The following is a 17,089-nucleotide window of genomic DNA, read 5'->3' as shown; positions in this document are numbered from 1 at the left end:
TTATTTCAGTTACTCGCAGGTGCCGCAGAATAGTTGCAGGGTTTACTTTGAAGAGCTGGCAGAAGCCGACTTCTCCGTCTTCTCTCCGGTGCTCAACGGCATGCTGAGCGTTCTGTTGGATAATGCCAAAAGCTGCCTGGTGAGTTGAGAAACATAAACGGTCAACAGAAGCCACTGAGGAGCTGTTAGCCGTACTGTTCATCCACAAAGATTGCCGACATTGTCGTTATCATGCAAAATGACCCAAACTGTAAAATTATGATGATTGCAACTTTAGTTAGTTAATAAAGCATTTTTTTCGCCGATCGTCAAAATACTGACCGATAATCAGTCTATCCCCTAATTGTGAAACTACAAAATTGCTCATGTAATGTAACTATTGTATCTCATAATATTAATTAAGTTTTAAGTTTTCTCATAATAGCTTTATCTTGCAATATTACAACAATATCTTTTAAAATGTTATTTTTGTAAAATAATGATTTGATTAGATGACATGATACACTATATGGATGCTGACTTTTTCATAAAATGACCCCAAAATTTCTGCTACTATTTAAATATTTTTCTTGAAATGCAAGTTTATCTTTTAAAATGATTAGGCTACTTATATCTCATAAAATGGATACTAAACTGATACAAATTTTTGGGGTCATTAATTTATTCACTGCCATTGACGTCAAAAATTCATAACATAAAAAACAAAAAGCTATTAACTCATTCACTGCCATTGACGGTTATAGACGTCAAAAAATCATTTGAACTATTTCTATTAGTTTAACATTTTTTTCCACTTTTTTTTAACAAGAGTATGAAACCCTAGAAAATATTTTTTTATTTTCCATTTAGAACAGATATCACATTTATGATTAATCGTGAGTTAACTATTGAAGTCATGCGGTTAATTACAATTAAAAATTAGGAGCGTAGGGCAATTAAAATCATAATTAATTGCATGACTTTACAAGTTAACTCACGATGAATCACAAATTTTATATCTGTTCTAAATGTACAATAAAAAAATTCTAGGTTTTCATACTCTTGTTAACAAAAGTGGAAAAAAAGTTAAACTAATAGAAATAGTCTTTTTAACATAATATAATTAGCCTTTACTGGTCCCATACTTACAGCAGCAAATTGGACAATAGGGTCACACAATAATAATGTGCATTTTTTTAAATCCAATAATATAAATGTTGATATGATTTTTTTTTTTTTAAATCGTTAATTGTCCACTAATCAATCCATGAGGATCCTGTACATGCCACGTAGTTGTAGTTCTTTGAATCTTATTTTTTACATTACCAAGATATTTGGACAATTTAATGGAACTTTTTGAGGGTTTCCTGTTACATAACCTAGCAAAACATAAAGGCATGCTGGAATCATTTTAGTGTGGAAGAACCTATCAAGCCACTTTAGGATGAGGTAGAAATAAAGTTAGAGCTCAAATTTCACATTTTCTGCCATTTTCACTCCCTGAAGATACGTTTTGCTTATATATTTTGCACAGAAGAATATAAAAATTGTATTTTTTCTCTGCTCTTCCCAAGGGTATCACCAACCAAATCTTGACGGAGAGTGACATATCTGTGTTAGGAAACATGTGTTGCATTCTGGACGGCGCCTATATCAGCAACTCGGACCAGTCCATTTTGGAGAAACTGCAGAACTGTGCGGAGCTCAATGAGGTCCAAGTTGCTGCAGTGGAAATGCTCCTGGAGAGTGGCAACACCACATACGGGTACGAAAGCGACGGGGATGTACATAGTCATATTTGTGTATTTAGATGCTGTATGATTAACTCATTCAAACCCAAAAACGTCTAAATAAATTTTTTAATACTTTGCCCTTCACTCCCAAAAACGTATTTATACGTTTTTAATGTGGGGGTTTATGCTAGAGCATACAGAAGGATTTGATACAGCTTCTGACATGAAGAGGTCACTTAAAGCAATGGTAGCTATTACAAAAAAGAGTATAAGAGATCATCCAGGGCCATGTTGCAACAAGCTCTTTTTGCCAGTGTTTTCAACAGGTTTGTGAATAATGATGAAACGTAGCTATATTCTAATGCTAACGGTTTTTATAGCAATAGAACACAGTATTCTGTGGACTTTGCAAAATCAACCAAAATCCAGTAAAACAGCCAGGAGCGAAAGGGGTTGCTTCAGTGAAAATGGTTGGGAGTGAATGAGTTAAGTTATAGTCATCTTCAGTATTCGCACATTCACTAATACAGTAGCTCTAAGATGCCACAAAATGGCACAAAAGCACTTGATATTATGAAAGTACTGTATTGTGATATATATTTAAATAGGGCGGCATCAATCAGTTTACTGTAATTTATTGGCTGCCATCTTTGTTGTCGTGACAATGTGTCCTTGTGTGTTGCTATCCAGTATGCCATCAAATTGGACCAGAGCAACCTTGGAGGGTCTTGGAATTTTACCTCTTTTCATGACATCTAACTTCTACGACAACTTCGACCGAGTATGTTGCACTTATTTTTTTTTCAGTTGATGTATTAATCCAGTGTTTCCCAACCTACAGCATATTGAACCGAGCCACATTATTGTATTTCTCAGCAGAGCACTAAATAAAAATGTTGTAACAAAAAGTCCCAAAATATACAGAAATGTTGATTATCTTGTCTGAATTTTACTCACAACGAAATCCGGGCCTGTTAAGTTGAATACAAATAATATTTTTTAGACCAATTAAGTGTAATTGGATCATTTCCAGCAGATCACTTGATGACATCATTGTGTGGCGGCACACTGGTTGGGAATCAGTGGATTAGTCGATCTCTGTCTGTGTGACTCTTATGCTGTGGTTTTTGCTCTAAAGGATACAAAGCGGAGCTTCTTGAAGGACTTCCTGAAGGTCATCAGGAGAAACAACATAGACAAACAGAAGCGGAGGAGACTGAAGAAAGAAATCAGAAAGTCCATTCGAAATAGAGTCAAGCGATCGCTCGGTTTGTTCCCTTTTTTTTTTTTTTTGGACTCTGTTCTCAGCAAGTTTGATTCTCCTAAAAGCAGGTTTCTCTGTTGACTTTGTAGGAAATGAGTGCACAGTAGGATACATCACGCACGTGACCATCAGCGAAGAAACCTTCCCCTTCGACTACTTCGACATCAATCAGTTCAACTGCTGCCTCAACGCCACCATCCTCAGAGACAGCTTGGACGCCATCACGGAGAAGGTGGACCAGGACGAGTACCTCAAGATCGTTCTGGAAAAGCTGCGAGAGGTACACGCTGCTGAAGCTTGAGCCGAGGCCAAATTATGATCATTATCAGTGGTCTCAGATTGGGGACAATCATTTTCAATATATTATGATGCATCATTTAATTACAAAATTACTGTATATATGGGGACTGGGACAAAATTGCTGAACACCAAACTAACATAAGTGCAAGAAGTTATTTTTCATTAAAAAAATAACTACCTCAAAATTGTAATATTGTTCAGGTACTATATTTTTCCTGCGTGTCATTTCAAATATGCAATAAAATATTAGGCATGACTGCCATCTAGTGGTGAAGGGTGATATTACAACTTAAAACTATATAGTGGCCACAAATAGTGAAATTTTTCACGAAAAACGGGGTTGCTCCACACCAAAAAATAAAATAAAAAAATAAAATGAATCATTACAAATTTTTTTAAAAATCTGTTCTAAATTTATACTTTTCATACTCTTGTTAACAAAACTGGGAAAAAAATTGAAACTAATAGAAAATAGTTCAAATGAATTTTTGCCGTCAATGGGAGTGAATGAGTTAAAAATTGATGTACAGTAATTGTGAATTTGTGACATATCACATAAATCTGACATCCCTAAAAATGCGCTCCACTGGTTTCAATTCATACTTACAATTTGTTGCACTTGTATTCACTTTTAAAATGAATGTGAAACCGGGCCAAACATCCCCTTTCATCTGAGTCTATTATATTTCCAATATAGGTCAAATATAACCTGATGCCACGACCACGACAATGGTTTAAAAATGTTTGCCTTTCCCCACTAGCAACACCTGAGTCCCATCATCCGATTGGGAAAATTGGCGCTACTGCGCCCCCAAGTGGTGGGAAGTTTAAATCCACAACATAAGTCAGAAATGGCTCATACAGTAACTATAATAATAACCATGACCCAAATTCACCAAAGCTTGCACCAATTCACTGTAATAGCATGATTTCTCCTCCCGATGTAAATGACAAATAAAATAATGCACTCTGATCTATTTGAAGGCGTATGCAGACCACAAAGGCATCCCAGAGGATCAGGTGGAACTCCTGAGATTGGCATCACGTCAAGCCACCAGCGATGACATCATCTTGTGGAATATCACTCTGGTGGACACGCTCTCCTCCCTCATGGATTCGTCCAACGGGCCCTGGAACGCGAGCCTGGTACGTGAACATGTGCGAAAGACTTGAGTCGTTCTTGTGAAGGACACGTTTGGCCCTCCATGCAGGCTAACCAGATCATCACCGTATATCTGAGTCATGACGGGAACATGCTCGGCAGTGCGGAGCTCGACGCCATCGGAGGCGACAACTTGTGTTCCCTTGCCGCTGAAGTCCTACAAAACATTTCCGCACAAAGTCTCAGGTGTTGTATTGCGTGACATCATCGGGCATTTTATTTGATTTTCTAAATTTAGAGAGTTTTAATTACTTTTTGGAGTTTATTAGCTTTGTAAATACTTAAGCCCGTATCCCACTCAGGGGTGAACCTTTGCAACACTATGATGAATGTTGATTTCACATCGATGTGGGTTCAAGGTTTTAATGGCTCTCGAAAACACTCTCAATAGTTTTTCTTGCCACAAAGAAAAACACTTAAACAGTTTTACTGGTTCTCTAGACAGTCTTAATGGTTTTCTTTGCCACAAGAAAAAAACATTGAGACGCTTAGAGAACCATTAAAACTGCTTTAGAATGTTTAGGAAACGTGACGTTGAACCTTGACGTGAACTCAACATTTGTTAGTTGCAAACGTTCGCCCGTCAGTGGGATAGTGATACGGGTTTTAGTTTTAGTATTAGTTTTTTTTTTCAATTCATTGAGAATGTATCAAATTCAAGATTTAAAAAAAGTCACAATAAATAAATATATTTGAACGAAACTCCAAACCCTGACAAAAATGAAGGACATCTTTCCATTCATTATTTTAGTTTGTTGTTTTTTTTTGTTTTGTTTTTTATTTCTCCTGTTTATTTTATTTCGTTAACAAAATGTTTATTTTTTAACAATTTTTGTTTTGCTTATTTCATTTGTTTTTGTAAACTATAATAACCTTGACCCGTACACGATTTATCTACAGTGCATGCAGAAAGTATTTAAAGTGCTTCACGTTTTCCACCTTTTATGCCTTGTTCCAAACTCAATTTAAAATAAATAAATAATTAAATAAATAAATAAGTAAATAAATACATCCCTTTCCAATTCTACACACAACAATTCTGAACTTCATGGCAAAAGCTGTGATTGTGTTCATGTGCTTTCTTTCTCTTAGAATTTTAATAAAAAGCACAAATTAAAACGTTTAAAACTCACTACTTTGTCATTATTTGGTGATGTGTGTAGCAATTTAAGCATTTCTACAATTATCCTTTGCTAAATTTCTAACTTGGGCCTTTTGACGGGTCACTGACATCTTATGCTTTCATTTTTGTGTATGTGTTCAAATTATGATATTTTTTTTAAACGTGTTTTCATGAATGTGGGAGGCTAAGGCTGTCACATTACAAAAAACGCTTTGTACCAATTTCACATGAAAGTGTGTCTCCTTGCAGCAACGCGAGTGTCTTGAACGTGTCCATTTGCATTCTGGAGAAAAAGCAAGTACTTTTCGCCATCGCTATACAAGCTTTTGAGGGACGCGGCCGCTCAACCGTCTCCATAGCGGAGTACCAGCTCATGGTACCTTATCTTGGTAGGAATTCTTTGAATTGAATTTGTGATGCTTTAAAAGTTGTTGTCATGTTGAAACAATTTTCACGTTGGGAATAATATGAAGTCATCATCATAAAACCCTTGGAGATTTTTAATACATTATACATGTTTGAAGATTTTTTTCAATCATTTAAATTTGGTTGTTAAAAACATTCTTATCTAAGACATATTTCGTTTTTTTTTGTTTTTTTTTAACTCTGCAGGGGGCGCATCGCTGGATTACATTCAAACTCTGGTGAACGCCAACGTCAACATGAATTTGGAAACGTTTGTTTTACTGGATCCAGCCGTTGTTTTGGTCAGTGTGCACAGGGGGCATTTCAGTCAGCACTTGTTTGGTTGTTCACCGATATCTTTTCCCCTCTTCCCAGGCCTTAAGTGTGGACAATGTTCGCAATCTTCTCGGCACCAACTTGCCGACCATAAAATTGTACGAAGACCAAGAGCTGGTGAAACAATGGATCCAAAACCAGTTACAGTCTGAGCTGGACAATCTGGGAGTGGGGCTTCGGGGAGGCAGGGAAGCTGATTCCACACCCACCACAAACATGACCACAGACCCGCCCACAGACACGCCCACAAACGTGACCACAGACCCGCCCACAGGCACGCCCACAGACGTGCGCACAAACTCCCCCATAGGCACCACAGCCAACCCGAACCAGCCATCAACTTCTCAGAGCTCCAGCGGTGAGTACCTTATATGAATATAATCCTGTTGGCTGAGGTTTTTTTCCCCCCTCCCCAAATCCATACCGTGCTCCCCTTACACACTGCAAAAAGGACGGTAGAAAATTTAGGAAAAAAATATAGTAAATTAAGAAAATTATTACTTCAAATAAGCAAAATTAACTGCCAACAGAGCAAGAAAATTGGACTTAAATTTACCTGGAGGAGTTTGAAAAATAAGGAAATGGGTCAAGTAATTTTGATTTTTTTCAAGCTGTAATAAATAGAACAATTTTCTTAACCTAGATAAAAAAAAATTTTTTTTTGCGCATTGATAACTTTATTGTCAAGCATAGAGGTACACACGTCCCGTTTTTATTAGCTTTGGTATGACTCAGCCAGGGATTGAACCCACAACCTCTAAAATGAGCTTAGTAAATATAACGAAACTAACCACTTGATTGTTTTCATACTTTTATTTTTTCCATCTTATTACTAGATTATGCAAAACCTTAAAAGAAGAAAATTCAATTTAGGAAACCCCAGTTCAGGGCCTTCGATGTTGGTTAGTTGTCATCTTAACTCATTCACTGCCATTGACGACTATAGACGTAAAAAATTCATGTGAACTATTTCTATTAGTTTAAAATGTTTTCATTTCATTTAAATTTTTTATGAAAACCTATATTTTTTTTATTGTGCATTTATAACAGATATAAAATTATCATGCGATTAATTACGATTAAACGCCCCCTTTTTTTTTTTATTAAGCCCATCAGGCAATTAAAATTTTGAATTGTAATTAATCACATGACTTCACTTGTTAATTAACGATTAATCACAAATTTTATATCTGTTTTAAATTAAAAATATTTTTTTCTAGCTTTTCATACTCTTGTTAGCAAAAGTGGAAAAAATAGAAATAGTTCAAATGAATTTTTGACGTCTATAGCCGTCAATGGCAGTGAATGAGTTAAAATGTGGAAAATGTTTGTTTTAACCCTCACAGTACTTAAAACTGGCTGTTAACGCTCAATGCCGAGACTGCTTGATCAAATAAGTTGATTAAGTATCTAAAAATAAGCACAATGATCTTGTCTGACAATTTAATTTTAAGTAAAAATAAATTATCAAAGCAAAATAAGCAAATTTGGGTTCAATTTAAGAAATTATATCTTACTTAAGATTTCAGTTTTTGCAGAGAAGGTTGTTCCCTCAGCCCCTCCCTTATGGTTTTTTTCATCTGCAAAATCAGGGTGCTGTGAATGACGACCCAGCAGACTCTCGTTCTGCATCCCCAATTTGACCATGACAGTGATTTAGGCGGAGAGGCTTGAATATCAAATCATTTTTCTGGCACAAAGCCACCAATTGGCCACATGTAACGTGACTTCCTGTTTCAGGTACCCGTGTGAGAGCAGAAGTCGGCGCGCTCTTCCTACTCATCCTCAACCTCCTCTTTACATCTATGTGACTAACTGAAGAATATCAAGAAAAAATCAGAAATCAACCTCATCATATAACGCAGTTATTCCCAACCATTGATCATCAGGTATGCGTGGAATTATCGAATTTCACTTGATTGCTTCAAAAAATAGCGATTTTTTTTTTAAATGACAAATAATGTGTCTGTTCATCTATCTATGCCAGCCATGTATACTGACAGGCAGAATGCTTTTCCACTTGATAGCAAGTCCACTTAAATTATCCATATATCCACTTGTTGCCATTCACACAATAAAATTCAGTTATTCAACTGAACAGGTTCAGATTTACAAGTCAATCCATTTGTGAGTAAGCTGACACAGGATCAGTATTTAAGTATACTGTACATACAATTATTTTGTGGTGTGCATTTGATTTTTTTTTTCTCCAATGTAAAAAAAAAAAAAAGTGCCTTTATATTTTCATAGATGTCTTTTTGTGCTCCAGTAATTTAAAATGTTCAAATAAAAAGGTAGGATAAGTTTTGACTGACACCTTCAATATTGTATTCATTTAGTTTCAAATATTTGGGTGTTTGGCTACCGTTCATTTATAAAGAAAAACACGCAGTATAGCAAAGACAAAAGAAAATTTAATCCGTAAAAAAAAAACGGTTCAATATGTCACACAATAACAATTGCAGCATTTCAATACCTGAATCATTAAATAGAAATAATAGTTCAGTGATTGTGTAAAAAGTGTAAAAATAGATCAATCGGATCACCTATTGAAGTTATGTACAGTATGTCAGACATTGAGCAAGTAAGGACGATGGCGTCGTTGGCACTGAAATCCAAAATTTTATATTCCTACTTATTCCCCACCTCCAAGGAGGTCCTGTTTGTCATTGTAGTTTTATCTCACCACACTCTGAACCAGGGGTGGGCAAACTCGGTCCTCAAGGGCCACAGTCCTGCAGGGTTTAGATGCCTCCCTTCTCCAACACAGGCGAGGATCGTTATCAGGCTTCACCAGAGCTGGCTGGTGAGCTCATCATCATATGAATCAGCTGTGTTGGAGAAGGGAAAAATCCAAAACCTGCAGGACACCGACCGTCAAGGACCGAGTTTGCCTACCCCTGCTCACAAAACAAAAGAAAGAAAAAAAATTGAGCAAAAATATGAAATATCTGAGATCAAATTATTCTGTTAATTTAGTTAGACGTTAAGGGAAGCGCAAAATGACACCTGTGCTTAAAATGGCGTCTTCAACTGCACATTAGAAATTCAATTTGTGTCGGCGTGATCATAGCTCATTGAATTCATTATGTGCTAATGATAGAAGTGCTTAAGTGAAGTGGTACATTTATGCCAAATTGGAAATACAGTCCACTTTGTCTTATCATGTAATGTGTAAATTTTTAATGTGTTTGCCGATTAACCAGTCGGATCCTCCTCACGAGTCAAGGTACCACCAAGTTTCATAACAGTCACGTGACAAACTGCCGACTCATCCCTTCACACCCCGGTGCTCCCGTCTCCCGTAGCAACCAGGAGGCCAAGTAGCTTCCCGCCTGCAAGTCTCCTTTCCCGCCTCCGCCTGCTCCTCCTCCACTACTCCGGCCTTTGTGCGTTCCTTCAAGGCCTCGAGCACCATCCTGAGCAGCGCGTTTTGCTTGAGCAGGTCCGTTGAGGCGTCGGCCAGCTCCCGCAGCCGCCGCATCGCCTCGGCCAGCTGCCGGCCCTTCTCCCGCCGCTGCTCCTCCAGCTCGCGTTGCTCCCGCCGCAGCTCGGCGTTCTGAGCTTCCAGGCCGCGGGCGTCCAAGCGCAGCTGGCGGTTGTCGCGCCATAGTTGCGCCAGCTGGCGGGAAAGAAGTTCGCGGGCGCCGTGCAGCGTCCGCACCTCGCGCTGGAGGGCTTCCAACTCGGCGCGCAGGACGGCGCCGCGGCGGCCCAAAGGGTCCGTTGGGGGCTCGTCCGTGTCGGGGGGCGAGCCGGAATGCTTGAGGATGAAGCGCAGGAGGTTCGGAAGAGTGATGGGAAGATCGGCTGGAAATTTCACGCTCAGCTGTTTTCTTCAAACACAAATGAAAATGACTTTGTAGACCACGTGAACAAAATTACAGTAATTGCTGAGAGACAAGCATTTACTCAACTTGACTGATTCCTCTTACCTGTATTGTGGGAAGAAAAGAATGGAGGGAACACGATCCACCATGAACTCCCACGGGAGGTCGTTACGTGCAACATTCACCCTGCATACAGCAAATAATTAAAAAAAATCATTTTACTTGTGTATTTATGAATGTAATTAAAGAGGAAGTCAACCCTTTTTTTTTTTACAATAATATGTTCAATGCAGGCTCACTAGTCTAAATATAGTATTCTGGTTAATACTGCGTTAGTGGAATTTGAGTTAAGCAGCAAAATCCTGCTGTTTTTATCCATCTCAGGGGGCGGCCATTTTGCCACTTGCTGTCGACTGTGCGCAGCTCTCAGGTAACAACCAATCACATCGCAGCTTCAGAAAACAGGTGAGCTGTGATTGGCATTTGCCTGACTCCTGTGCAACTGTGATGTCATCTTCAGTCGACAGCAAAGTGGCAGGATTTTGTTTCATAACTCATATTCCACAAATGTGATATTAATCAGAATGTCATGTTTAGACTAGTGAGGTCACATAAGGTTGACTCCCACTTTAATACACAGTGAACCCCAGTTTATTGGTCACGGAACAAATTCAATTCTTAAGTCAAGTTACTGTATCGTCCAACCTGGCGATGACGGCGCTGCTGTCACGCTGCAGCAAACGAGCCAGCTGGATGAGGACGTGGTTGAGGACGGAGCAGAAGCCGCACCACTGAGTGTAGTAGAAAAGCAGCACGTCCTGCGACAGACACCAGAGGACGCTGCTGAAACTGATCCGAGGTCGGGGCGGGTGTGACGGCGGACGCGCCTGGCACCTTTTCAACGTCCATGACGAAGGGCAGGAAGGTGGACGTGGTCAGCTCGGCGATGAGAGGCTCGGGCTGCTGCTCGGGTTGCCGTTCTCGCGGGTCCTCGCCCACCAGGTGTCTGCGGAGGAGGCTGTAGGGGGCGCTGAAGTTCATGACGAAGGCCTCTGGAAGTAGTTTCAGTTGAGTTGTATTATATATAACTTTGACTCCAACTGCTCGTAGGCTTACCTAGTGACTCGGTGAGTGTGGCGGCGGGGCTGCGTTGTAGCACGTAATGCACCTCATCCTTCAGGTTCACGATGGCCGCAAAGGAGCCGTCGTCACCCTGCGCGCCGGCTTTCCCGCGGCGCCACGACGAGGAGTTTCCCTTTCCCGGCGCCCCCAGCCTCACCGCTAGAGGCCAGTTGAGCTCCATGTCCAACACGTAGAACCTGAGCGTCTTGTTGGTCTGACAGCGGAGACCTTTGAGGGCGTCGGACGGAGACGTGACAGTCAAAGAAATAGAGTTTTGCCCATGGGGCGCCTCTTTGGTTTTTGGCTGAGGTTCGACTTTCCCACAGCAGGCACTGTGTTGGCTCAGTGGGCTGTAGCTGAGTAGGAAACTGCGACAGTGACGGTGAAGGCAGCGGCGCTTGTGTGACGGCGGCGGCGTAGAGTGCAAAGAGCAGCGCGCCGACGACATGTGGCACACCTCGCAACGCACGGTGGCGTCGGGGACGAGCACGGAGCGGCAGCACGGCACGTTGGATGTTGAGCGCTTGTTGTGCGTGTCACAGGAGTGATAACGCAAAGCCACGTCTGCGACCTAGGACAGAAAAACGGTCAGAATGCAATTTTTGTAGAAATGCTGAGAGCCGACGTTGAAATGAAATGTGGTGGAGTTTATTGAATTGCTAAAATAAAATCAATTCAGAAATGTAAGGGAAAATCTCTTAAAAGGATACCTCACTTATATACTCCATTTGCAACAGTAAAAAGTGTGTCTAATTAATTTGATAATGTTATTATGTTAAACGCTAACTTTAAAAAGTATTTTAAAATGGCTGCCAAACAGTCATGACATAATCGAGTCGAATTAAACATTTTGTCGCTATTTTCCCCTTCAATGCACATTTTGGTGTGCCTGCTTTGGTCACCAGGGGGCAGTAGAAGACAAACATTAAGGATATGCAGCGCTGTTCTGTACCGTCGACTAAGCTTAGCTTTTCGGTATCGCAAAGATAATAAAAAATAATAATCATTCTTCACACCGGATAAGGAATACACTGTATAGCTGTGAGTATTTTTATACTAACTGTCAACATGTGTTGCCGTTACTGTTAAGATATTTGTTGGTTAAAGAGCAACAACCTCACCACATAGATGCTAATTGTTAGCTGAATTTTGTTTGCTTACATAGAAGTTTTTTGTTTGTTTTTTAAACCACGGCGGATTATATTTATTCTCGTTTCATGTTGTGCTTGCCACTCCCTAGACTGGAGGCATAAAAATTGTGGGAAAACTAGAAATGTTTGCAATGGAGAATAGTAGCCTAAAGTTAGTGAATATTTGGAAGCACGTGGAAGTATATAACAAAGTAAAATGGCTTGAAAGATTAGGAACTTTTTTTGTTGAATGTTTTTCTTGTGAAAAATGTGTCATGTGGCGAAAAACATGGAATTGGGAAGAGTGTTTTTGAAGAGTTGTGGTGGAAGGGCAAAAATGTGCATGAAATAAAGAATTCTCAATGCAGAATAACGTGTATGGTCGTCGGTATATTTCCAACAAGATCACGTGCGTGCTCACCTGCTGCAGGAGGCCGTCGGGCTCGGAGTCGAGGGGATCGTGTGGGAGGAAGACCAGTAGTGCGGCCCCTTGGCTCAGTTCCTGTTCCAGTAGCCGAGACTTGGTGCCCGGCGGCTGCAGCCACTTCAGGACGCTCTCGTGGTTCTCAAAGACCCAACTACATACGGCACGCGATGTGAAGTTGCGTTCCCAGTGAGGGAAAATCTGACAAGCAAATTGTTGTTTACACACTGTTGTCGCAACACTTTTGGATTTTTCATTATAGTTATTTTTTATTTTGTTTTGAATTTTTAAAAAAAATCGTTTTTGTTTTTATTAGCGTTTAGAGGACGCTAGTAATTCGTTTTTTTTAATGCTTAATTTTATGTTGTTTTAAAAAAAAAAAAAAATGTTTTGTATTAGCTTTATTTAAATACAGTATATGGAGTATTTGTCAAGTGCAAGACAAAAAAAGGTCACCAAGTATTTGGTAATAAAAGTAAACTACAATTCTCAAATAACTGACTTGGCTACCTTCTGTAGCTACGTACAGCAATACCAAAATAAATACATTTAAAATGAACCCTGAGTGTTCATGTATGATATTAATGAAAGAAGACAAAAATAAAGTTTCATTGTGTATGACGGGTTGCTTTACTCACCAAAGAAGAGTTAAATCTTCTGTGGAGGTAAACGCTTTCATCCTCTTTTAGCGAGATGGCATCCGCAACCCGCCTGTTGGTGACCACCCCGAACCGGATCGCGTCCCGGAAATCTGTATGCGATGCCGGGACTGAATTATTCTGCAAGGAGCAACAAACCAGCCCAGGCGCTCAAGGTGATCTCTTTACCTCTTTTTAGGGCCTGCAGAGCGGAAGCGAGAAATGTGATGTAGCCTGGCGGCTGAGGCGAAGAGTTAAACTGGAAGAAGCCCACCACTCGCGGCTAGGATGAAGACACGCAGTTAAGATCCAAACCCGCTTGTGCCCGTGTGTGACGACGTATCCGGTACCTCATGACGAGAGAGGAACGTCCGCAGTGTGTCTCTTGACGGGAGGTACGTGAGCGGCGTGATCACTCTGAGGATAAAACTTTCAACGTAGGCTGCTACGAACGGACCCTTGTACTCGATAGGCCCGAACCTGACGCGGCAAAACGAGTAAGAATTGACATGACAATTTAGGTGGTCTGTTGGAAATACGTTCTCAACCAGGAGTTTTTCCCTTACCGCTGGTAAAAGAGGTGGATGGTGGGATACTTGTAGAAGTGGTTGAGCCTTCTGCACTTGCCTTGACTCCACCAGCAGTTTATGGCCACAAACTGCACCTGTGGGTTTGATTACAGGTGGTGCTTTCAAGTTAACCGCACAGCAATTGGACCAGGTGCAATATCATGGTCTGGTTTGTCTTTTAAAAATAAAATAAAAAATAGTGTCAGCAGGTACTAGTTAGCCCCAAGGACAACATGAATAGCCCACAGATCTGTTCTAAAAATAGCTCACCAGTGATTGAACACTTACTAAGAAGAACTACAACAGAAGAAGAATGTTAACATTTATTTACTGAAACTTGACATGGTACACATTTCTTCTGTACCAAATAATCTATATTTTGTTTAAAAAAAAAAAAATGGTGCCTGTTGGCATTGTGCTAGTAGGCTCTTTGCCGCTTGCTACCTGTTTGGCCAGTTTCTTTGCCACCAGCTGGACTTCCTGTCTGGCAGCCATGGAGTGGGCGCACCACGGTGCGTAGAAGAAGACAAAAGACACCTCAGATACACTTTTGAGACGCTCCACCTGGTGAGGTAAAAGGCAAACAATGGTACTGCTGACTCACACGCCCGAGAACACAAATGTCACCTCAAGAAATAGCCGCGAGGCAGAGCTTTTATTCCCAACGTGTTAGATGTGGAGCAGCAATTGAAAAATTGTTGCGTTCCACCGTTCCAGTTCAGTTTGCATGCGTCTCCCGTCATTCATCTTTTCCTAATTTAATAACGAGACAGGTGTGTACAGAAGCGCTAATGGTAGCCATTACTGGTTTATGCGGTTCTGTGAGCATTCCCAACGTCGGCCAGAATTGAGAGCGAGACCAGCATTCCGAGTCTGTATCTCTCCAATTCAAGATCTGTAGTGCAGAGAGATCTTGCCATGGAGAAATTCATTCTGGACATTCTAAAGGAGATACGATATCTCGTTTTACTCTGCCACAGCAGATTATACAGTATGTGTTTTGGTAATGTTTGTTCAGGTGCAGAGTTTTTAACAGAGCCCGGGTCATTTTATTACTCTACATTTCAATGCAAATATTCAACATTCTTGAGAATTAAAATATAACTGCTCTCAAAAAGAATGTACTTCTTTTTTTGCCATAATATCACCAATATATTGGTGGCATAAAAAAAACAATACTATCATTTATCATGATAGTTACTGTAAAAATATAATCTTGAAAAATGTGTTATTGTGACAGGCCTGCACAGTTTGCACATTACATACAACGGAACTGTACTGTACTTTGCCACATCTGATCTTACCTGATCAAGCTGACCCAAGTAGAGGTCCACTACTGGGGATTCTGGGGAGAAGAAGCGCAGTGGTGGTCGGGCTGCTGCCACCACCACGTTAGTTGCACGACTGCAGACAAAAGCACAAGTCAATAATGCGATTTTCAAAAATAAATAAATCCTCAAATACTGATTGTTCATGTCGGCTGTTTTGAGGTGGTACTTGGGTGTAAAAAGGTTGAAAAACACTGGTTTTAAACTTATGTTTGGTACTAAATTTAAAGGCATAATTTATTGATCCTGAGCACACAAAAAACAACAACTGACAGTCTTCTTCGGTGCTCCAGCATCAAATCTAAATTAAAAAAAAGGTGGTGGTTGAGCCCATTACAACATGTTTTGTTGGTGTTTTGTTGGTGTTTTGTGGAGCTGGGACCGATTCATGCATTTACATTTATTTCAGTAGGGAAGCATGTTTTGATATCCAAGTGTTCTGGGATACGAGTGCGGTCACGGAAGTAATTAAACTCGTAAACTAAGGCACCCCAGTAAATTGGATCAGGTTAAGCTAATTCACGGACAGGGAGAACCGTGTCTACAGTAGGGTTTCCTGTGATTCATTTCAGCCTATAGCGTAGACGCGAGCAGCCACCGCCGCGTACCTGCATGTGAACTTGACGGCCAGTACGAGCAGAACTCCGAGCACGATGGCCCCGCACAGAAGAGCCGGTCTCCGGGCCATCAGACTCAGCACCTGCCGGAGACACCGCCGCGCGCGCCGCAGCATTACAGCCCGTCGGCGGCGGCTCCTCCTCGTCTCATTTCGTTTTATACGCCCCGGCGGCGGCTCGGCGAGTCCATTTGCCCCACGTCGGTTCGGTGGGTGGGGAGGTAGTTAGGCTGGATTGGACATACGCGTGGACGGCGTGGAAGCTCCTCAAACACGGTCCGACCAACCTTTCTTCCACACGTAGACGTTTCACTTCCGCAACAATGACGCTAGGGACCAGCTCGGAAAAGCTTTCGGGGGATTTACAGCTCTCTGATGGTGGAATTAAAATTGATTAAAACATGTGTATTACGTTTTAAAATTATGTCAAAATCATGAGATAGATAGATAAATATTATAGACATTTTAAATACTAATGCATAATATGCTCTCATAAAATATGCGTGTGGTGATTTATGCGGTCTTGAAAGACGGTCCCTATGTTGTAGTGACGTCAGTTGTTTGACCCACTTGAATACCACTGGAGGACGATAATGGCTCATTTGTCCAACAAATAATTGATTTTGTTTTGTTTTAGGGTGCTGTGAGCATCAATAGAAGTATATTAAAAATATATATAGTATGTTTAAATAGTACTGTTGAAAAATAAATACATGTTGCCCATAAAGTCTCTTTACGTTTGAACAAATTACATTTGTTATAGTTACAAAAGTAAATGAGTATAATTTGAAAAGCAAATGAGTAGAATAATCTGAGAATATACTAATAATATAATATAACAATGCCGTTGTTCCCCACAATCAGAATTCTGGATTTTCTGAGTCCATTTATCGGATTTTGTTTCAATAAACCACCATAGTGACCATATTGTGCATTTCCTTGATCAGTAGCAATTTTTGGGAAGGGGTTGCATTTAACAGAACCTATTTTATCAACAGGGAACACGAAATAAACAAATGTAATTAAAAACTTGAATAACCATTGAGTTCATATAATAAATCTGAAAAGCATATCTATTGCTGTAAGATTTTTTTCTTAATCAAAAGAACTGGACAACCTGTATAAAGCTA

At 40.3% G+C, this 17,089-nt stretch overlaps 2 protein-coding genes across 2 annotated transcripts in view; one reads left to right on the top strand and one right to left on the bottom strand.

Annotated features, from left to right (window-relative positions):
- The window catches only part of LOC144055006 (uncharacterized), a 38,243-nt gene extending 29,618 nt beyond the window's left edge, over positions 1-8,625 (top strand). The window contains exons 55-65 of the mRNA XM_077570550.1: positions 10-139; positions 1,554-1,744; positions 2,403-2,493; positions 2,851-2,980; positions 3,066-3,256; positions 4,261-4,422; positions 4,488-4,624; positions 5,811-5,950; positions 6,174-6,268; positions 6,342-6,660; positions 8,043-8,625. Coding sequence (XP_077426676.1) covers positions 10-139; positions 1,554-1,744; positions 2,403-2,493; positions 2,851-2,980; positions 3,066-3,256; positions 4,261-4,422; positions 4,488-4,624; positions 5,811-5,950; positions 6,174-6,268; positions 6,342-6,660; positions 8,043-8,113 — 1,657 coding nt within the window. The 3' untranslated portion in view covers positions 8,114-8,625. The remainder of the gene's footprint in view (positions 1-9; positions 140-1,553; positions 1,745-2,402; positions 2,494-2,850; positions 2,981-3,065; positions 3,257-4,260; positions 4,423-4,487; positions 4,625-5,810; positions 5,951-6,173; positions 6,269-6,341; positions 6,661-8,042) is intronic.
- A 71-nt stretch (positions 8,626-8,696) lies between these two features.
- Positions 8,697-16,272, bottom strand: txndc11 (thioredoxin domain containing 11). Its single transcript, XM_077570552.1, has 13 exons — positions 15,952-16,272; positions 15,320-15,419; positions 14,460-14,579; positions 14,013-14,110; positions 13,797-13,926; positions 13,636-13,729; positions 13,447-13,559; positions 12,806-13,009; positions 11,249-11,825; positions 11,027-11,184; positions 10,838-10,950; positions 10,238-10,318; positions 8,697-10,138 (listed from the first exon to the last, which is right to left on the bottom strand). The coding sequence occupies exons 1-13, from the start codon at positions 16,074-16,076 to the stop codon at positions 9,574-9,576; spliced, it is 2,478 nt and encodes an 825-aa protein (XP_077426678.1). The 5' UTR covers positions 16,077-16,272; the 3' UTR covers positions 8,697-9,573.
- Between the last annotated feature and the right edge of the window lie 817 nt (positions 16,273-17,089).

Source organism: Vanacampus margaritifer, chromosome 7 (assembly GCF_051991255.1).
Source record: "Vanacampus margaritifer isolate UIUO_Vmar chromosome 7, RoL_Vmar_1.0, whole genome shotgun sequence".
In the NCBI taxonomy this organism is placed as follows: domain Eukaryota; kingdom Metazoa; phylum Chordata; class Actinopteri; order Syngnathiformes; family Syngnathidae; genus Vanacampus; species Vanacampus margaritifer.
Note: the sequence above shows the minus strand (reverse complement) of the source record. Positions and strands in the feature narration are given on the sequence as shown.